At 50.2% G+C, this 22287-nt stretch overlaps 3 protein-coding genes across 3 annotated transcripts; 1 reads left to right on the forward strand and 2 right to left on the reverse strand.

The window, feature by feature from the left end:
- Positions 1-655: 655 nt before the first annotated feature.
- N7457_002954 (putative glycosyl hydrolase) lies at positions 656-2691 on the forward strand (the record flags this gene model as incomplete). The annotated part of the gene is made up of 2 exons (XM_057174000.1): positions 656-1538; positions 1610-2691. The coding sequence occupies 2 exons, from the start codon at positions 656-658 to the stop codon at positions 2689-2691; spliced, it is 1965 nt and encodes a 654-aa protein (XP_057034151.1).
- A 4013-nt stretch (positions 2692-6704) lies between these two features.
- On the reverse strand, positions 6705-7655 carry flbD (putative MYB family conidiophore development protein FlbD; the record flags this gene model as incomplete). The annotated part of the gene is made up of 1 exon (XM_057174001.1): positions 6705-7655. The coding sequence occupies one exon, from the start codon at positions 7653-7655 to the stop codon at positions 6705-6707; it is 951 nt and encodes a 316-aa protein (XP_057034152.1).
- Positions 7656-14906: 7251 nt separating this feature from the next.
- N7457_002956 (uncharacterized protein) lies at positions 14907-19943 on the reverse strand (the record flags this gene model as incomplete). Its single annotated transcript, XM_057174002.1, has 3 exons — positions 14907-15533; positions 15591-18198; positions 18247-19943. The coding sequence occupies 3 exons, from the start codon at positions 19941-19943 to the stop codon at positions 14907-14909; spliced, it is 4932 nt and encodes a 1643-aa protein (XP_057034153.1).
- Positions 19944-22287: the final 2344 nt, after the last annotated feature.

The raw sequence follows: 22287 nt of genomic DNA on the forward strand, positions 1-22287 counted from the left end.
TAGTACGGTCAAATGTGAAAGGACCAACTTTAGTTTGCGACGGTATAGTTAGGATGGTTCTGCCCTAGGCGAGGTAATATGCTAGGCAATTGTCGGCATGGCTGCATCTTTCATTCAAAGGCTTGGATTCTATCCCGAGGGAAGTATATGTGTGGAGGTTGCGTAGGAAAACCCAGGGAGTTCGATAACCAAGGTCTTTCAAGTCGATATCAAACCCGTCTATCCCCCAAATTATAACCGTATTTCCCCTTTTGGATTCCTCTTTTGGAAGTCCCGGACATGCGTCCTTTCCCTATCTGGAAGGTAGACTTTAGGCTAATCTCACGACACGTGCTACCTATTATCTCAAGGCGTTTAAAGACAGGCATCTCCACCTGACAGCTATGAGACCTCTCATAAGTTCCTGAGCAAATGAGTGTCGTCCCTGGTACATCCTGCAGTGGATCTACGGGAGTTGTCCTCGTAAATAGCCATGGCACAGCATCTGCATCGTGAGGGGTACAATGTCATCCCCTCAATACCTAGGTATTTAACCTAGAATCTGGGTCTGCTCTTCTCATCTATCGAGCATATATCTGCCTTCAAATTCCGCTTGTTCCTATCGAAACAGCAATAGCAGACTAACGAGTCACAAACAGCAATCCCGTGTAGCACAATGCTCTACGCCGAAGACGACAAGCTCGTATTTCGTTTCGACGACCATATCCTCTGGGTGCAGCCATGGGGCGAGAACGCCTTTCGCATCCGAGCAACCAGACAGGCATCTATACCCACGGAAGATTGGGCGCTTTCCTCCAAGCCATCCAGCCCAAGCCCAAACGTCGAGATATCCCCCGATAAAGAAGCGACCATCACCAATGGCAATATCAAAGCAACCGTGTCCCGCAGAGGCAAGCTTATCATCTATGACTCGAATGGAAAGAAACTCCTAGAGGAGTATGCCCGCCATCGCCAGGACCCGATGGACCCTAAATGCAGTGCACTGACAGTCGAAGCTCGCGAGCTGCGTCCAATCCTGGGCGGCGACTACCATCTCACTATGCGGTTCGAGTCTCTCGATCATAAAGAGAAAATCTTCGGCATGGGCCAGTATCAGCAGCCCTACCTGAACCTGAAAGGTACTGACCTTGAGCTGGCGCACCGGAACTCCCAAGCTAGTGTTCCTTTTGCGGTTTCGTCGCTCGGATACGGACTCTTGTGGAATAACCCTGGCATTGGAAGGGCGGTTCTAGGAACAAACGTCATGAGCTTCGAAGCGTTCTCGACCAAGGCATTGGACTATTGGGTTGTGGCGGGTGATACACCCGCCCAAATTGAAGAAGCCTATGCCAAAGTGACAGGTTATGTCCCGATGATGCCGGAATATGGTCTTGGTTTCTGGCAGTGCAAGCTGCGTTACTGGAACCAGGAGCAATTACTCAATGTTGCACGCGAGTACAGGCGTCGTGAAGTTCCTCTGGATTTGATAGTCGTCGACTTCTTCCATTGGAAGCATCAAGGCGAATGGAGCTTTGATCCAGAGTTCTGGCCAGATCCAGGTGAGTTTTTATGCTATGTTGTGTATCGTTTCGATATCCAGACTCACTAACCCCTGATTTCCCCATTCTAGAGGCTATGATCAAGGAGCTTAAAGAGCTTAAAGTCGAACTAATGGTTTCTATCTGGCCAACTGTCGAGAACGCATCCGAGAACTTCCCGGAGATGCTCGAACAAGGTCTTCTCATCCGCCATGACCGCGGTATGCGCGTAGCAATGCAATGCGACGGCGACATCACGCACTTCGACGCAACCAACCCGGCCGCCCGAAAGTTCATTTGGAGCAAAGCCAAGCAAAACTACTACGACAAAGGCATCAAGGTATTCTGGCTCGACGAAGCTGAGCCCGAGTACTCCATCTACGACTTTGACATCTACCGCTACCACGCCGGCAGCAACCTGCAAATCGGAAACATCTACCCCAAAGAATACGCACGGGGGTTCTACGAAGGCATGGCCGCAGAAGGCCAGACCAACATCGTCAACCTCCTGCGGTGTGCGTGGGCCGGTAGCCAGAAATACGGAGCGCTGGTTTGGAGCGGTGACATCGCGTCGTCGTGGAGCTCATTCCGTAACCAGCTCGCGGCGGGCCTGAACATGGGTCTCGCTGGCATCCCGTGGTGGACGACGGACATCGGTGGTTTCCATGGAGGTAACCCCGACGATCCCCTGTTCCGCGAGCTGTTCACGAGATGGTTCCAATGGGGCGCGTTCTGTCCGGTCATGCGATTGCATGGTGACCGCGAGCCGAAGCCGGAGGGGCAACCGACGGCTAGCGGGGCAAATAATGAGATCTGGTCGTATGGAGATGAGGTTTATGAGATCTGTAAACGGTATATCAATCTCCGTGAGCAGCTTCGTGGGTATACGCGGGGTCTGATGCAGGAGGCTCATGAAAAGGGAACGCCCGTGATGCGGACTTTGTTTTACGAGTTCCCCTCAGACGAGCGGGCTTGGGAGGTAGAGACTCAGTATATGTTTGGAGCAACGTATTTAGTTGTGCCTGTGCTGGAGCCCGGCCAGCGCACGATCAAGGTCTATCTACCAGCCGGGGCCTCGTGGAAATTGTGGGACAAGAACGATGTGTACGAGGGCGGGCGGGATATTGAGGTTGCATGTCCGATTGAGAGCATGCCTGTCTTTTGCCGCCAGTAAGTAAATGGCGGCTCAGGCGTCTCAGCGAGATTTTGATATGACTCGTCCTTCGGTCATATAACCTCGTTTATCCCGTTAGCCCGTCCTCCGTGCATGCACCTTAGCTCAAAGTAGTAGGAGACTCTAGTGAAGCTAGCCTATCCCATCCCTCTCTCCTGGCAAAATTACAGCTATTCAGGGTATCAGGACTCCTTCCAAGTTAGTACCTAGGTACATACTAGGATATCAAATCCCCATATTCCTTCGAGCCGAGAGCGACCATGTCGCCATTGCCAAGATTGTCCAGACAAAGCACACCCAATCAATCTACACCAACCTCCTGAACCGCATTAGGAAGGACTAGGTCCATGCTACTACTCCGTAGGTCTTTGCGACAAAAAAGAAACCCCCTGACCGGTTGTCTGTGCGTGCTCCGTTGTACAAGATGTGGAGGATCGTATGCACCATTTCCCCGACATAAAAAATCCCAGAATGACCAAGGCAGCCGCCAAATGGGCATCCTCATCGAAACTCAAATCCCCGATTCGGACTAAAGGTCTCACTATCACGAGAACAAATCTGCTTAATTTAACAAACAAGGAAGAGGCTTCAACCCTTTCCCTCCACGTGACCTGCCACCCCTGACAGGCCCCCAAACACCCGCCCAATGACGCCACGGTGGTCCCGTTCCCAGAACAGTAAATGAAGGGCCCCGTTCCCAGAGCCCATCAGGGGGGGGGGCTACATGATGCCTACGATGTCTCCCATATGGAAAGATGAGGGTTTGACATCGTGAAATTCCCGAGCGGGGATTTGCACGATATGAGACCATGTCCGCGGATAAGCAAGCAGAAGGAACGATTAACAAAGAAAAAGCAAAAAAAAAAAAAAAAAAAGGTCAAAGGCTCATCATCGTTCCTACCGACAGGCGGGTACCTTTCCACGCTATCGATGAGTTAGGGTTAGTGTGTCGTTGCACCGACATTCTCCGCGGAAACAACCTTGGGCCCCAAAAAGACTGTATTGTGGAGTACGGTTATTGCGGCGTTTTGACTAGGGTAATGCCCAGGTTCTTTTTGTGATAGATCTTCAAGATTGATATAAAACTACTCCGTATACGATAGACAATATAATCAGAAATGAAGGATTCCGTGTTAGTTTAATTTTAGTGTCTCATATAATTCTCCTTTAATTAATCAACGTCAAGTGACAGGCGAGATTACCCGGAGTACAACGAATGGAGCACGGAGTACAGGGAATACAGAGTACATACGCTATAGATACCCCTCTGTAACGGTGTACTCCGTACTCCGTACCACTTCCAGATCTCGATCGCTCTTGCGCACACAAATGGAGCCCAAAAATTGAGCGTCACCCGGCTTCTCTATACGGTGGTGTTTCCCGTCGATCGCAGGATCCGGGGGCTTGGAACGTAACGGTATAAAGACGAATCCATGGATCGAGGTGCAACGGGAATTTCGATCTACATTTGCACGATCACTGTCCCATACGAAAACGAAAACAGCCTAAAAGGGCGAAATACAAAACTGGAAATGGAGATCGTATCCCGTTTGACTACTCCGTACATATTAATTACTGTCAGAGCCCCCTGATCCTTTCCTTTCGCCTCCCACGGTAGCGCCAGTTTCGGTCTCCACATCCGCGAAGCGACTCCAACGGCTCGTTTCATCTAAGAAAATCCGATCTGGGCTTGGCGCCGTTTTCCATTTCCCCTTTTCTGCTGTCATCGTGTGCAGGTGCCGGGTGGTGGTCAGTGGTTTGTCGACGCGAAACTCTGACGGAGTTACCTCTGCCCTGGAACACGGGATTAGAGTTTTCCTTTTTTTCTCTTTTCCAGGCAGTCGGGTTTCTTTGTTTCGTTTCCGAGGTTTTGGTTGTAGTTTCATAAATGTACTCCGTAGACACCGTTGGGGGAGAAATGATATTGACAGGGTCCGTACGGTGACATCAGTACGTTTCCGGGATCCACCGTACAGGTATACCATACAAAAGTACCACGCCAAAAGATTCCAAATACTGGGAATCTGCAGATCCTTTCACAATGTCAATGTCGATGCACCGCTATGGGTGGTATCTCCGCACCAAATATCGCTAATTTTTTTTGGCGCAGGTTTCATCACATTCAAGCGCTATCTGCCCCATCTGATTCGATAGACCTCACTCAGCGAGAGGTGCCTACTTCGTACCCAACACCCGATCAACGTCTCGAGCTGAACAAACTGTGGCCAGAGGTACCGGTTTTTTGTTTGCCGCCGATGATGGAGCTGTGCGCGAACGACCTGTCCCTAGATAGTCTTGCAAGGAATCATTCGACGAGCACGATCATGTCCCATAACCTTGATTCTTGTGCAACGAAACAGAAAAAAAAACCTCACGCGGCATAACCGCGGTTAGCCAAGTTCATATCGTCTCAATGATCTGAAAGATAAAAACCAAATCACATCTCAACGGCCACCATAAGCCCAAAGTTACGCCTGTAGCGGAAAGCACGACCCGACCAGAGGTAAGCGAAAGCGAAAAAAAAGACGGCTTGCATGCATGCACGAACACCTCCACGATCCATGCTAAACCAAGTCACCCCCACCCAGAGCCCCGCCGTTCATCCCGTCAACCCATCCGTCCTAATGCATCTCGCGATGATTGGCTGACTGCAACGCTCATCCCGTGGGCGAGCGAATGTACTCGGAGACATCGTACAGTTTCAAAAAGGAATTCCTACCTGTCCTCCGTGCATGTAGCGGATAGGCGGGAACCAGTCTCTTTCTCCGCCGTACTCCGTAACATGTTCTGTATTTGGGCTGTGGCGTCCGATCTTTCAGACGTTGAACTTGATTTCTTGTTCTCTCTTTTTACCGTGCTCGCTTCGGTCTAGACTTGGGCTTATTTCGACTATATGGTGAAACTCGCCACCCCCTCCCAAAGGCACGTCTCTCGGCCACGACCGATCGAAAAAAAGGCCTTGCTCAATCGGGACGGACGAGCTGACCGTTTGATTATCCTGCGGACGAACCTCTCGAACAGACTTTAGTTTCCTTTGCCTCTTTTTTTGGGGGCTTTTCTGGCGTCATCGGCGTTCCCCTAAATCTGTCTTGTCACGCAGGTTTTCTTGACTGTACATGTCCCATCCGCAGGGTGCAGGATCTCCCCGGTCCGGGTCCAGGTAATGGGATCGGATGCATAGAGCAGGAACTAGTCTTGCAGGACGGTTCGGTTATCCCTTTCTTTCCCTGACGGAAGACCTACGTATACTCCGTAGAATCACCTGGAATCAAACTCCCTGTACCACGTTGCCGATGTCTCGAAGCCTTGCCTTGTCAAACGGGTGGGTCGTGACTTCTGGCCAGAACCGCATGCGCGCGTACATCCCTTGCATCTGTCCTCGTGAGTACGGCGTGCTGTGGCACATTCCTGGCCAGAAGGGGATAAACGGTCGAAGGAGCTGCATTCCCTGTTGAGAATATGAGACGCTAGCTGAAGCGGGGGATGGCATGTTCGGGGAGGGTCTTACATGGGGGTACGTAGTGCTTGTCATGTATACTCGAGAGTAAGGAATTCGCGTGTTCGGTCGAGAGATTATAATTAGATTGAAAATTCATCGCTATAAAACGGGGTATTATGCCATCCCAAAAAAAAAAACACAGCCCAATCTTCTCCAGACTGCATGCCTAATCAAACAACTCAATCGTAAAAGCCCGAGGCTCAAAAAAAAAGAACAGAGTTTCAAGATCCGAATCATGGTAATACACATTAAGAGTATACAAAAGGAAATCGTAAATATCTCCCTAGAAGATAACATAGACACAAGGAAAAGTGAGAGGGGCAGCTTTTGGCAAAATGTACATGAAGGCCATCAATGGACCCGAGCGCCAAGGGGAATCAAGAGTATAGAACAAGATCGGGGGTGAAAAACAAGGTAAACTGAATGAGACTCGTAACAATCATGAGAAATGCAGGGGTATGTGGGTGATGTTTTTTGGTTTAAGTGATTTTGGGGGGTTTTTTTGGGTTTTTTTTTAGTTGAGCAAGTTGTTCACTCCCATGCGGATGTCACGAGCAGGCTCCGGTCTAGGGATCCAAGGCTTAGGCAAGTCCATAGGCTGGTGCCATGAAGCCAGGGTAGGCTGGTGGCCCATCCATCGCTGCGTTGAGGCGATTTCTGACAGCGACTCTAGAGAGCGAGCTGGATAGGTAGGCGAGTCCTCTAGGACATGCACGCTGGGCCTCCGAATCTCATACTGCGAACGTAGGTCGACTGGCAGCGGCAGGAGTTGCGGGGAAGGAAGAGTGCGGGGCGAAGAAGAGCAGACAGAGTTGTGATCCGAGACCATGGAGGGTGGCTCGCAGGAAGTGGCGTTGGAGGCCTCTGAGAAAGCAGGCGAGATGAGGGGAGTTTCGATCGGTCGGTTGATGGAGGGAAGAGTGTAGATGGGGGAGAGTTGACGGGCTGGAGAAGCCAGGGACTCTCGGCGAGAGTGGGAGTATTGTTCAGAGATAGCGGATTCGATGGACTCGGACCAGGAAGGACGAGAAGAAGACACAGAGAAGCGGGAGCGGGTTGGGCTCATCGCTGAGGCGCGGGTGTAGGGAGCCTCGATGCGGCCAGAGTACGTGCGGGAAGTGGTGGGGGTAGACAGGCCGCGCTTTTTGCGGTTCATGCTGCCATTCCACCAGTTCTTCACCGCGTTGTCGCTGCGGTTTCCCAGACGGCGGGCGATTTCAGCCCAGCGCTTTCCCATTTCGTTGACCATGCGCTCAATCATCAGACCCTCATCGGCGGAGATGGGTTCCCTGTTCAATGAGGGCTTGAGATTTTGGTGGAAACGCTCGCGACATTGCTTGGGCGAACGGTAGTGCATGTGCTGCGAGATGCGGACCCAGTTGTTTGGGCCTTGTTCACGGACCAGTTGGGTGAGGAGTTGATCTTCCTCGGGGACCCAAGGACCACGACGGTGAGAAGCAGGCATTGTGAAAGAGTAGAGAAGGAGGTGAGGAGAGAGTAGAGTTGGAGAGTGGTCGAAGTATAAGAAGTATGCGATGGAGGAGGGAAAGGTGGAATAATATAAGAGTCCCAAGGCAAGCGTAGTATAGACTTACAGAGTACAGTCCAGTCTTAAGTACCAGGGGGACGGGTCCAAAAGAAAAAAAAAAAAAAAAAAAAAAGAAAAACCGAATTTAAATCAAATAATCTAATTAAAAAAGAATTTTAAAAAAATAGAAGATAATAAGAGCAGAGAATAAGAGATAAAATAATAAACCAGGTCCCGCTATGGAAGATCACGATCCAAGATCTCGGAGCTGACAGTTCGGAACAATACAGGTTCTAATATCAGGGAAAATCGAAAAACAGACGATAAAATGGAAAATGGAAAACGTAAAATAGAAAATGCAAAACGTACCAGGTAAAATGTAAAATGTAAAATACCCTCAATACGCACTATTGTAATCTATAGATCGTGGGGAGTGGAAAAATGCTCCGTTGGGATCTTCAGTACCGGGAATCCGGGCTGAGGAAAGACGCGTAAAACAGTGATCGGAGTGATCGACCTGAGCCCCGTTGCTGGAATTCCAAATCATGGCGCTAACTGTTGACTTGGCCTCTTTTGCTCTGGCTTTCTTTTTCTTGGAGTCCCATGGGGGATGGTCCTTCTAGAGCCTCTTCTCTCCAGTCCTTGCCTATCCTTCAGGATACATCATGGATGCTCTAGACCAACTCTCTAACAGTTAAATATAGGACAATATAAGTCAGACGTCAGAACCATCTATGGCCCATGCGTAACAGAAAGGGGTCAACCCAAAACAGCCAGGGGCAGATCTAGCTTCCGAGCCCTGGAAGTGACAGGCGGTTAGACGTCCCAGATTCCCACTCAGCCAGCCATGCACAACACTCCCAAGAGCGAGGGCCTCCCGATCCATGTTCAATCGGCCAAGTCCGAGATCTTATTGGGCCGATCGGGGTTCTTGTCTCGAGCGGTTGCACTGGGGATCCACCCTCTAGACTATCACTGACAAATTTGCTCGACTCGGACGCCGTCCGTGAAGATTAATGGGTATTTTTTCTTTCTTTCTTTTCTTCTTTTTTTTTTTTACTTTTCTTTCTTTTCTTTTTCTTTTCCATGTTTCCTTTGGGATTCTTGGATTCAATAGTATGGGGAAACCCATGCCTCTGTGCGATGACAGGAAGCTTCGACCCTCCCCGAACAACGCCGACGTATCCCTGAAGACCCAGATCGGGGTTTCCAGTTCTTATTGCAGATTTGAGAGTTGAGATTTGCGATTTCACATTTTGAGTGCTGATACTATTGGCTTTGGGGGATTTTCCCATGTGCCTTGCAGCTGTCCACGAATCGAACTGCCATATGGTTCACACCCTCACGGTCGACTTCCATGTACTTCACTTCTCCCATATTACTCTGGAATTCTTTTTCCTCTCTCCCTACTCCGTAGAGAGGGGGCGAAATCCAATAAAACGAACGCATGGGCCACCTGCCACCTGTCACTGACAGTTGCCCGTGGATCCTCCATGACGCCGCAGGGGGGAATAGTGGGAAACGGGAAAAAAAAGGTCGTGGCTTACGCTGAAGCGAAGACAAAAAAAAGTACTATTGGAGTTCTCCAGTCGGCAAAGACACGGGGCGTGACGTTATTCCCAGTACTCCGTACTCCGGATATGTTTTTCCACTACTCCGTACGGAGTAGTCCGTTTATACGTTTATACAGAGTACTCCCGTCGATGTACCACGGGCATTAGACCCCGAAAAGAACCTAGAGGTCAATCTACGTCCCGTCTCTTTTTCACCTACTCCGTATGTCCACTCTAATCATAGAAGTGTAATGGATGCATCAGAAGGGCCAGATCGGTCTAGAAAGATCGACGAGTGCAAAGTGTCCAGATTACCCGGTTAGGCATGTCGCAGCAGCGAGAGAGATCTTCCGGTGGAAACCGTTGAAACGCAAGCCACACCTTTTTTTGCTTTTTTTTCAGGTAAAAATGCTCCAAAAATACCAGACTGGAGACAGAGGACTCCATACCTTACATGCATGGACTCCATGATGATTGGCCCCCCAGTATTTGTCATTGTCAGTGGGACTATCGGTTCGGTTCAGGATAGGCGGATATGGGCGTCCATCTTTAAGACCATCTTTAATCTATGTGGTATTGGATTTAATCTATTTCCTAAAAGGCACACATCGCGTTTATATAGATTAACTCGTTTATTAATCGAACCTCTAGTATAGCCTCGAAGAATGTGGAGAATGCTTTTTTTCCAAATTAATCTCTGCCCCCTTTTTCTGGTTTCTCACAACTAGTTTCTGGAGTGAAACAAGAAACCAGAACCATCTACGGAGTATCCGCCATGTGGACAGTCCTCGTGTGGACAGCCAGATCGGGTTTCCATACTCCTGGGAACCAAAAACCGTTGCTGAAAGGATGAACCCGTCGTGCTGGGATGCAGTATCGACTAGGGTGTACCCGAGATTAGACCTGTCAGTTTTCTGTCCTTTTTTTTTTTATAGGGGAAATTAATTTATTTCACTTTATTGTTTTACCGTTGAGTCCTCGAGACTATGGATTGTGCCCCTGTCCCTTCGCCAATCAGAGACACGGCAAGTATTTGAGATAAATCCCTGTCTGCAGGGATCACCGCTGATCACCTCGTCCCCGTGCACTTGTCAAGATCGGCTGCCGGATTCTTTTCACATGGCCCTCGCGGAGGGGGTGAGGAGAGGGTCAAAGAAAGAGAACAAGTCCATGGTCCTTTACCCCCAACCACTCAAATCCCAGCACCCAGAGAAACCAGGGCATATCGACAGAAAGACCTGAAAGCTCGGGGTACCCGGAAAAGTGGAGAGCGAACGGTCTCGCAGCTGCTTCCTGACTGTCGGGCCTGCCGCATGGCGTCCAGAAGGGGGGGTCTGAGCACCGTTCCTTGCGCCCCCTTTTTGCTGTCACGTGGATTTCCTGGGGCATCGGCTTCCAAGCTTATGAGGTTCGCTTAGCCTCAATGTTAATCCATGAACGAATAATTCATTGTGAGTGTCATCTTGCTACGGAGTCCTCCGTACAGCCCGGGCATAGCGATTGGTAGCACCCCTGTCTTTTACAACCTGGTTACCCAAACGGGTAATGAGTGATGTACCTAGGTACTTTTGTGATCTGTTGCATTATCAGGTAGATCAGGGAGCTGTATGCCGTATACTCCGTACGGAGTACTCCATACTTCGTACTGAACACTGACGTATGACGGGAAAACGGAAAATAAAGGAATCAACCCGTGATCTCCGGGGGTTACAGTACGTCCAAGTAGGACATCCTCCGTTCGCGACATGATCATCATTGATTTGAATTTGAATGGAATTTGAATTTGCATTTGGCCTTTGAACTGTAAACTCTGTTGGTTTGGCTTTCGATTTGCATTTCCTCCACGGCCATGACACCCCAGCCTGGACGGTCATTGGTGGGCCACCTGCTCGGGCTTTAGATATCGGGGACCACTCCCATGGTGCCCGATCTGTGAGCAACCGTCACACTGCACCTGGACACGGTTTGTTAGTGAAGTTCAAAACCAGAGCTGGCTTTTTTTCTGCTACGTCCTACTGTACTACTGGAATTTGGAAGCGTTTATCTGCCTTGCACCCATCATGTATATAGCAATACCAACTTACTGCATACCGTTGATCCACCGTTGAGCGAGAATCTACGCATCCCCGTACCTGGTACACATGCAAACCAACTCCAGCTGTCACTAAAACTTCACACTCATGTTTGACAGAAGCCCAGAGGAATCGTGTCCCCGGAGCACGCCGTATGGAGTATAGAGAGGAGTACTCCGTATAGAGAGAACGGACCAGAGAAAGGCCCCGCTCCGAGAAGATCCAGTTCCTGAAAAAGTTGGAAAGGCGTGTTTCCCATGTGCAGGTCTGAAAATCCAAGATCCAGGACCATCGTAATCTATGACCAATAATCGGAATAAGGTCGTCGACTCTGCAACCCTATCTATCCGGTCCAAACTCAATCGTCCCGCTAAGGTACCCTTCGAAAGAACCCAGTCTGTCGGTAACACGGGACTATCTCATTCTTTTTCCCATTACCCAGTTGCACAGGGATATCATCACAGACGATGTGAGTACAAAAAGAATGTGATATACAACATATCTCCCCGACCAACTCCTACCAGACAGACAAGGGGAGATGAAGGAGGGGTGTCAAAGTGGAACCTGAGAGCGGTTCCCACAGCAATTTGCCCTTCTCCGCATTCAACCCGAATATTTTCCGGAGAAACGCGTCGAAGCGAGATGGGGACACACCATGACGGAGTGACCCAGCTACTCCCCCTTTTTCATTTTCATTTTCTGGGCTTTTCTGTTTTGAGCCTCGTTTCAGGGGCTTAGAGACTAGTGGTGGGCTTGCAGACAGGGCCTTGAATGAAGAGCAGGGGGCGCGTACCGCAACGGCCACCCCCGATTGAGGCTTGACTGTGCCACTTGCTTTTTCCTAATCGGGGGATCTTGGCGAGGGAGTCGGTGTTGTCCGAGTCTCGTGTCTACAATTCACGAGTCTGAGGATTGGGCGCATAATCTGGATCTCCGTGATCGGCCTAGGCGTGTGGCTTTTTTCTTTCTTTTTCTCTCTTTTTTATTTTTTCCTTTTATTTTCTTTCTTTTCTTTTTTTCTTGCTTGTTATTATTATTCTCGTGGCCATTTCCAGTAAATGGATGTCTGGGCACGTGAACCGATCCAGGTAGTTTAGATGAAGGACTGGTATTTCCGAGACAAGGCACAGATGCCAATTCAGTTGGATCCTTTGTTCTCGTGCGGAATACTCCGTCTACAAGGTAGAAATAGCAACTCATTTTCAAACTCTAGGAAGTCATTTCCGTAAACCCCATGCAATTAAGCTAACATATCTCCCCTAACTCATATTTCGTATTAGACGCTTATTTACACTCCCTCAATGTACAACTATATATATCCATTCGACCACATACAATATACATACACAACATAGATCTAACCCCAACCATCTCACCACAATAAAACAAACCTCGCCAAAACAACTCCAAATGCCAGAAATACAGTCCAACTCCCACTCCATCTCTCGTTTCCCAAGTTCTCAATTATGAGCGGCTAATCGACCGATCCAACGCCACAAATCTGCCCGTGGCGCACTCTCCACCCGCGCCACACCAGTCATATCGCTGCTTAACCGATTCAGCTATGCCGCTATCCTTTCCGCACGACGCGGCCTCGCTTGATGATGGCACTAGCGATCCTGGAAGGGAATGGGTGGCGGATATGATACCGCACATGGGTGGGCTGCATGGTAGCCTCTCGTGGGAGTTGTGAAGCGAACGGGGCTTGCCATGGCCGGGACGAGGATTCTAAGACAACGAGGGCGTTGCATGCAAGGGCTTTGCGTGTTTTGGTAAGCAGTTGCAACGTCCACGGGGAGATGGAAGGGGGTTACGTCGTGCCGTTGGACAATCCGGAGGAGTTGGAAGGATGATCCTTGCGGGGGGGGGGGGGGGATTTTATTCGTTCTTTTTTATTTGGTTGTTTTAATTCGCTTTGAAGGCTGTTGATACAAACGGTCGTAATTAGGTTTATTGTACTCCGTGTTCCGTATGGAGTATTGCGTGGTACAGTTGAATCTTCATCTTCGCTTAAGTATGGTAGATCAGATATACACAGTATGGAGTACGGAATGCCCAGATATCAAATGCGTTAAGTGTCATTTCTCCACTTGTTTATGCAAGCCAAGTCACTAAATCCTCCCACTATCCTGTACTTTGGGTATATTGGAATATACACTTGCCAAAAAAAGACACTTCCCATCGCCTTCCAAAATCCCCGACACTCGTGGACGAGCCATGTGGGCTTTCATACCTGGCAACCCGCATCTGACGGATATGCGCATGTCTTACCACCCTCCATGACCGAGGAGCGGACGCGGGCTTCTAATATAATATTGCCATGCGGTATCGACCGGGATAGGTACATGCGCACATGAATGGATATCGGTATGGACTGTGGCTTTACGCCCATTCCACTACCTGTCCAGCCAGGCTGTCCAGCGCAATGCGCAACAGAGCTGAAGGCGTGGCGCGTGCCTCTGCTTATACGCAGACATCCTAGTTCAGGCCCTGTCAGCGTCACTGGGCCGTTTCGGTCCTATCGTTTTGGCCCTGTCATTTTGGGTTTTCTTTGTTGGATTTCTTTTGGCGTCGGGAGCCTGGGCACGGTCCTGGACTTAGGTCCGGGTCTAAACGGCTCTCGCTCAATGGCTGGGAACTTAATTGACCTGTCATCCTACTACACGCGACACAGATGTGGCGTGTATAGAGGATGTGCATTATTGAGCCACGGAACATGGATCGTACCTAAAGATGCCCAGGGAAGTGAGATGCCGCGTCACGCTCATACTGGATGAACACGAGGCGTGTGTTCAGGCCCGCCAAGATCAATATCTGTTTATTGGCCTTAAATGTCTCAGTCTGTTGATGGGTGTCTTAGATTGCGATTGTGAGCTGAAACGGGCGTTGACCCTATTGGGTGTTGGGGGCGATGTGCCGATGCCGATCATGACAGGATTGTTAGGGGCTGAGGCCGTGCATATGGATAGCTTGGTCTCTGCATGGTGGAATTCGGGGTTACCGTCGTCAGATAGGCAGCAGGCACAAACCGAATTGCATGGATGAATGTAGGGATGTGACCGCGCTGCTATACATGGGATGGAAAAGCTTACCAGAATCCGAAACATACATCGTCATCGTATGTAGCTTGTTGGAATGACTGGGGGATAAACCGTTAGCAAAAAAAAAAAAAGTGACCCAACTACACTGAACAAAGGTGATGGTTGACTTATGTGTGCTTGACTCGCTTCGCTGTTGGGTTTATTCAAGACACCTCCAAGACTACAGGTTCCTCCTTCCCAGAGACCCGGAATACAAAAATGTAAAGAAAACAACGCCTGCCCAATAAACCAACCGATAGGCCCTCTCTTTCGTGTATGTTCCCAATGGACGTGTACATCACACAAACACCACATGCAAAAAAGTAAATTCATTACAAAAAGATGATCCAACCCCAGAGGGCTGAAAGACAGTAGAAGAATCATAGGAAATCCAGATGCTATGGGCCAGAATGAAAAAGAAGAAAAGAACACAAGGGGGGAAAAAAAGGAAAAATCGCTCAAGGGGTATATTCGCAGTGCACATCATAACCAGATATCGCCTTCTTCGCCATTGACCCACTGCGACCAGACTGCCTCATAAGCATCTTCTAGATCACGCACCCAGCGCGCTGTATCGAAGAGCTTATTCTGGTAGCGGTCCCGGAAAAGCATCTGGCGAATATCTGCCAGCCGGCCGCGGGGTTGGCCCTCGTGACCAGAGTACTGCAGGTCTAGACATAGACGAATGGCTTTGTTTTCGTAATCTTCATCAGACGACGCAATGAGATCCTCGCGGGCACGCTGACCAGCCTCAGAGTTCGGAAGCGCGCTACTGAGAATACTGCTCGCCATGCGGGAGCACATTTTGTACTTGTAGCGCGGGAGAGTGATTAGCGGGGTGCCGCTCCAGAGGACGTCTGTGGCAGTCGTGTGGGCGTTGCATTCTGGCGTGTCAAGAAACAAGTCTAAGATCTTCGCTCGCGCGATATGTGTATTCTTTGGGGCTACGTCCGTGAAGATGATGCGCGATGCTGTCTCTTCTCCAGCCCAGGCTTTGGCAATGTCTCGGAGATTTTGCTCGCCTGTGTCTGGGAAGCGAAGAAGCCAGAGAACAGCGTTGGGGATTCGCGCTAGTATGCGCAGCCATGTCCGGAACGTGGTGGGTTCAATCTAGAAGAAAATGAGTTATGTGATATGGGATGTGGAGAATGTCACAAAGGAACTGACCTTGTAAAGCTGATTGAAATTGCCCAAGATGATAGTATCGTCACTCAATTTGGGAAATAGTTCTTTGCGCATTCTCCAGCGCCGCGCTTGTTCTTCCTCCCATGTGACCTGTCTTTCGCCAGCATCCGGAGCACTTTGTCGGTGATCGCAGCAGAAAAAGGTATCGCGGGTAAAAACAATCTTCTCCCCGTATACCCAATCCTCAAGCTCCTCACCGTTATCTTCTTCTAGAAGACGGTCCTCAATCCGCGTATTGCGTCGTCCGGGACTCAGTGTTTCCGGTGGAATAGAAAGCTGATCCGCGAGGATGTAGTCGCACCATTCAGCACCGAGGGTGCCTGCAAAGCCCATAAACGACATATGGATAGGCGCAGGGCGTGCAGCGAAGACCTCATTACGAGCTCCTCGCGTGTACCCGTTCAAGTTAACTAGGATATGAATTCCATCCGCGACAATCTGCTGAACTAGTCGATCAACAGGCCATCCACTTGCATCGTGAAACACAGGAGCCTCTTTCTCGATCTGTTGGCGATGCACCGATTTGTCACTTGGCGTAGTAGCGTAACAGAACGACTTGACACGTGATGGGTCATGTAACCCAAAAACAGATTGCATCAAATGGGCAAGAGGATGATTATTAAAGTCAGATGACACATAACCCACTCGAAGGTACGGACTAGGCGGGGAGGGCGGAGGGAAGACTGTAGGTGGAAGCCAAGGTAGTCGGAGAGTTGAGGTCGAGATACGCAGTCCATTGCGCTGGGAAATCTGGCGGATTTGTTTTGCCGACAAAGGACAAGTGAACGTGTGAAAAGGCAAAACTGTAGGAGCGTTCGGGGCAGTAAGAGCTCCAGGCAGTTGGGGACGTCGGTACTTGGAAGCAGGGTAGTCTTTGCCGTAGATATAGCGATCTTGATACCACTGCCAAGTGAGGGACCGGATAGCGCGCTCGATGAGGCGTACAATTCGAGACCCCTCCCATTTTTTTCCAGCCCAGGACTGGAAAAGTTTTGTCAGAGACATCCGTTGACTAGACGCAAAACGAGATGACTCCAAAGCTGGAGCTAATTGCAGACATAGTTGCTCTGCCATGTTCGTGGTCAATATACCACGGCCCCAATATTCGCCTTCCTTGAGCTGTCGGTCAACAATGTCTACCACGCGCTTGATCCATCCAGAGCCGGTGTCGATACTAAGGGAATCCCGAAGCATGCCTTTCTCATCAACGTGCCATCGGTCGCGGAAGCCACGCGCATTGCCGATTCCACCCCGACCGACCCAGTTACAGACAGAATTCAAAGCATTTGCTAATCCGCAAACCGCCTCCGCAAACTCAGGGTTTACTTTGACAGCGCGCTTGTAGTATGTAATTGCATCGTTGACCCGGCCACTATCCTTGACAGCGTTGGCCAAGTTTGCCAAGGCTATATCGAAATTGCCATCACAGTGAACTGCTTGCTCATACATTTTGATGGCGGCGTGAAGCTGTCCAATGTCCTTGAGTAAGCTACCGAGATTAGTATAAAGATGAGCATGCCGCGGGTCGAGCTGCAACCCGTAGTTGTAATAGGCCAATGCCAAGGATATTCCACTTCCGGCAACCACACCAGGCACTTCAGGGTGCTGACTCTCGCCATTCGGTCGCACTAAGCCTCTTGCTGGTGGGTTGTTTTGAATACCAGCCAGCAAAATTCCCACATTGTTGGCAGTTGAAGGGCTAGGTTGCAAAGAGAGAGAAAGGTAATAGAGAGCCAATATCTCCCGCACACCAGGAGAGGATCTTGGTGCTCCCGAGGGACCCACGCTGGTCATGCCATCCTGGTAAATTTTTGCTAAGGACAGGAGGGCATTGCTAGTGGTGGACGTGGCTGCATTGCGGGCAATACCCTCGGCAACGAACTGAAGCCCCGGTGGCATTCCACCTGTTTGGAAAACAAGCTGGGCGGTTTGCAATGCTCTGTCGGGGTAAAGTAGAATGCTCTCCTGAGATTCATGCTCAGTTTGAGGATATCCGTTACTCGGAGGGCCGGAGAATGCAGTAAAAATCTGCTTGATAATACTCTGGATGCCGTGACGTCTTCGGCCGGCGGCGATGAGAATGGCATCCTCAAACGCAGCTGCAGCGCCCGCATTGTCACCAAGAGCATAGAGCATATTACCTTTGGCATGGACCAAAGCCAACATTCTTCCGTTCTCTGCACCTGAAATTGCATATCCGCTGCTCGCGAAACCAAGAGGTTTGGCATCCGGCGAGCAACCTTCCATTCCTTGAGTTCTTCCCATGTCATCATCGTACTCAAAAGATGCTTTGTCGTACATGCACACATCAGAAACATTGCTTTCAGCATCACTTTCGGGCTCACTGGCATGTTCATCTGTCTTGAAGCAATCGCCATCCTTGGGATGACGGAGAGATTTTTGTACAAAATCAATGATATTGACAGCTTCCTTGCATTGGTTGGCATTGCACAGTAGCCCGATTAGATGCTCGACGGCCTCGAAAAAGCTTGGCCGTAGCTTTACAGCACGTAGCCAATGCTGCGAAGCCTCCTCTCGGCGATCGAGTGCCAGGAGAGTGGCAGCGAGGTTGGAGATAGCTTCCACGTGCCTGGTAACTATTAGTATCAATTTATCACATAGTCGATAAATTACTCACGTCGAGTCACGAGCGATGATTCTGTTGTTCCAACGCAAGGCTTTGTGATAATCCCCCAAGCCATAGGCTAGGCATCCTCCGAGAAGCATTCCGTCGATCCATTCCCAATGGCTTTCCCCGCACAGATGAGATAGCATATCCAAGGCAGATGCGGCATTAGATACGGGTGAGCCTTCATTGAATAGAGAACCACGGGCTCTAGTGAAGGGCGACACACCCGTGTCACGCAAGCCGAGCATGTGGGTATCAGACCCTCTGCTGTGAGTGAATTGGTTCAATGATGGACGACGGGTGTTGGCTCGGGGAAGAACTGCGGGATGTGTAGGATCGTGAGACCTATGGCTTCCCATAGCGTTGTTTTTTTGGCGTTGCAGGTCATATTGACTTGCTGGATAACTGTTATGACGAGTGAGATCGGGGGGAGAGGCTTGTGAAAAATCGAGACCTGGCTGTCGTGGAGGTTTGGGATAAATACTCGGCTTCAAGAGCCTAGTGTGTCCGTCAGCAGTGCCGTGGGAGATGCTGCTGCGGCGGGCCTGGTGAATGGTTGCGAGTAGGTCGACATAGACACCGTGGGCCCAACACAACACCTTCTCTTTGAATTCCGCGTTCGCTGCTACGGCAGGCCCTGGTGGCTGGAATCCATGTGCTGGTGGGCGACTCGACCAAGTGGTGGGCTCGTTGTTCAGTATTTGCGGAGGTGGGAAGTTTGTTGGCGGACGGTTGGCGCGGGCGTGGAAAGGCAATTGGTCAGAGTGGCGTGGTGGAAAATGAGGTTTCATCAAAGGGTCTCGGGTGGGCAAACTAGGCATAGGATTGCCCCAAGCTAGTCCCGAATCTGCGTGATTACCCAGCGGAACTTGGACTTGGTGGAAACCTGGTTGGTTCAGGTCGTAAAAGGGCTGGTTTGGTTGCTTTGTAAAGGATGTCGGGGATTCGAAACGGGCATCACGAAATGCCGCAGGACGGTATGGGATGTACACTCCATCTGGCCAATATGGACCAAATGGACCGGTTCCCGCCGAAGCGGTCGGTCCGAGACACGACTGCAGGGTCGCCGGCAACACCGTGGGAACGTATTGCCCATTTTGCAAGAGAAGTCGCTGAGATGCCTGCAAAGGCAAACTTTGGTTCAACATCGAGTCGACCCCGGGAGGATAGTTAACTGGACGCACCCAACTCGTGCCATTCGCATCTTGAATGACTTCGGGAATTGCGTTGCCTGCGGGGTCATTTTTGAAGACCGGCGGAAAATTCATTTGTTTGGTAGCTGACTGGTCCGGCATGAACTGCCAATTCTCGGACTGCATCCCGACCTGAGGGGACAGGAACTGGCCCGATTCCATCGGCGAGACCAAGATATGTTTGGTCGCTGGTGGTTGAATGGTGTCGCCAAGCGTCCCATCGTACCCCGCAGCTAAAGTACCGCTTGGAGTTTTCCTTCGCAACGTGTGTTCCGCCCCATTTCCAGTGGAGCTAGAGCCAGAGGCATCGCGGACATCGATGCGTTGAACGGGATGGGGGAGTTGGATGCGCGGACGTGGTATTGGATTAAAGAATGGTTTGGAGGGGTCATTGCGAACTGGGAGGTGAGAGTCGTTGGCATCGTACATGGGCTGATTGAGGGATTCGGGATGATGATGGTGCATGCGATGGTGCGGCTGGACCGGTGGAAACGGTGCGACGGTCGGATACATCTTTGCTTTCTTGACCCAAGGACGGGGATCGGATTACCTAGGGCCAGTAAGGGGACCGAAGATTCAACACGTCAAGTGAAGTGAACATTCATGAAGCATCCTTGAACCGTTTCCGACACCTCATTATGTGAAACCAGTCAACTCCAGATCCAGTGCAGCGTGTGCAGCCAGTTTAGTTCTGGACGCAGCCCTTGGATATCGATTTCAGAACACCGTCATCCAATTCCGATGTGAAGTCGGATGTGGAGCGATAATAAGAGAAGTCAAAAGAAGAAAAAGAAAGCAAGAGGGCGATCTGAGACGCAAGGGAGACAGAATGTCCAGCTCACGATGCTGGTGTCCGAGACGACCAATAACAGCCGATCTTGGCAATTGGTGCGAGGGGGATCAATAATGAGTCAGGGGAGACCTCCGATCAAATAAGAATAGACGAATAGAGACGACCAGAGTAGAGGACGGAGGACGGAGGAAGGAGATGCCTACCGAGTTGAGAAAGATGAAAAGGAAATGAACAGTTGAAGGTGAGAAAGCGCTTTGCGCCAAAGCAAGTGGACACGGTGGATCAAGGTGGGGAAGGAGAAATCGATATATGGAAATGATGAGATGAGTGCAAAGAGAACCGAGATGGGATGAGAGTCTCCGTTACCTCCGAGAAGGATGTTCGAGACTACGCCGTACATCCTACTCCCTGTAGAGATCATCCGCCTCACTGTTCCGGGGACGACGGTGTAGAAAACGTAGTCCTGTTTCCTTTTCCTCTCTCCACCAGATCCACTCCAACGGCTAAAGCCTCACGAGAATCCATCCTCGTCATTCCCAGTGGAGTCATTGGTTCCATCACGGCGACTAGTGATCGGTGACGCCCCCGCTGGTGATCGAGCCCGTTCTCGCTTTGGGGACTACGAGACTTGGCTGAACCTTCAGTCGGTCTACTATGATCACTCCAAGACTCTCCAGGACTGGTCTCTGGTTTGGCCCCCTTCAGACTCGGACGGAAAAGCCAATGCTCGACGGTACATCCATTGCCTCCCTTCGTCTCGCCTCCGATCCTTTCCTATGCAGGATTATTCTGGGGATGCCCACGATCCCTGCAGCCAGTTGGTTAGCCCTGGGGCTATTTTCGCCCCTAAGTCTGTCCTTTGATTCGTATAATATGGACCAGTACGAAGCACTCCGTACTAGGATTCGCCTGCTATGGTGCCTTGGACTACAAGCCTGCAGCTTCTTGCACAAAGCACTCCTATCGCCCGCATTCCACGGAGTACTCCGTACCTTTCCCTCGAGCACGGTCGCAGGGAATATTCGAAACCTTCCCTCCTTTTGATTTCCACGATCGCCCATGTCATAGGTCGCAGAGATCGACAAACTCCACTGTGTGTCCCATCCTTTCTTGGCCTGCACAACGTTCCTGTACAGCATGTCGGGTGGTACACTGTCAACTATGCCATCTAGCCTCGACAAGGCAAACTGCATTTCAATCTCAATCTTTAGGACTTGCTTCCCCGATTTCTCCCTTTTTTTTTATTGAGTGAATGACAGCAGAAACCACACTTCCGTCACAGGAATCCTAATATCCACCTGATATTCCCCGACTCCATTGGACCCAGATATCATAGTACACGTCCAGAACCGTGAACCAAGCACATCAATTTGGATCAGACCCCCACTGTGTGGATGAGCACGCACGTCGCTTTATCAGGGATGATGGGCGAGGATCATCGGTGGAGTCTGGTGCCCTAAGATAATTGCTACACATTAATTTTGTCTCTACGGAGTACCTTTGCGAAGATACAACTGACGATATATTAATCCAGAGACAAGATTACATTGGTTGTCTTTGCGGGAATCCACTTGCATTTCAGGAGTGGCACCGTGAATGTGTCCACGTACTTACTCCGTACCAGCACAGCCTACGGAGTATACAGCCAACACATATTATTATTGTTTTTTATCTGAATTTTCATTGGTGCACCGGCGCTCGGATACGAGTCGGTTGGCTCGAGGATCAGCTCTGTTGGGTGTAGTGGCCGTTGGGATGTTTCAGACCCGGGAGAGCGAAGGCTGGCTGCATATATATTCCTAGCGATGGTGTTACGTATATCTATGCTGGGTGCCTAGATACCCATGTGAACGGTCCTCCGTTTCCCAGAGAAGGCTTGCCGCGTGGCTGGAAGTCGTTTCGTTTGGTGTACGGAGAACGGAGTATACGGAGTATATATCAACCAGGTGAGGGAACGGATTTGAAGATTCTGGGTGGCAAATAGTCCAGCCTCAAATTAAGGACCAAGTCTTAGATGCGAGATAGCCATATCATATCTACATCGGATTCCGTATTCAGAATAAC

This window comes from Penicillium paradoxum (assembly GCF_028828445.1).
Source record: "Penicillium paradoxum strain IBT 22861 chromosome Unknown utg000003l_segment0_segment0, whole genome shotgun sequence".
In the NCBI taxonomy this organism is placed as follows: domain Eukaryota; kingdom Fungi; phylum Ascomycota; class Eurotiomycetes; order Eurotiales; family Aspergillaceae; genus Penicillium; species Penicillium paradoxum.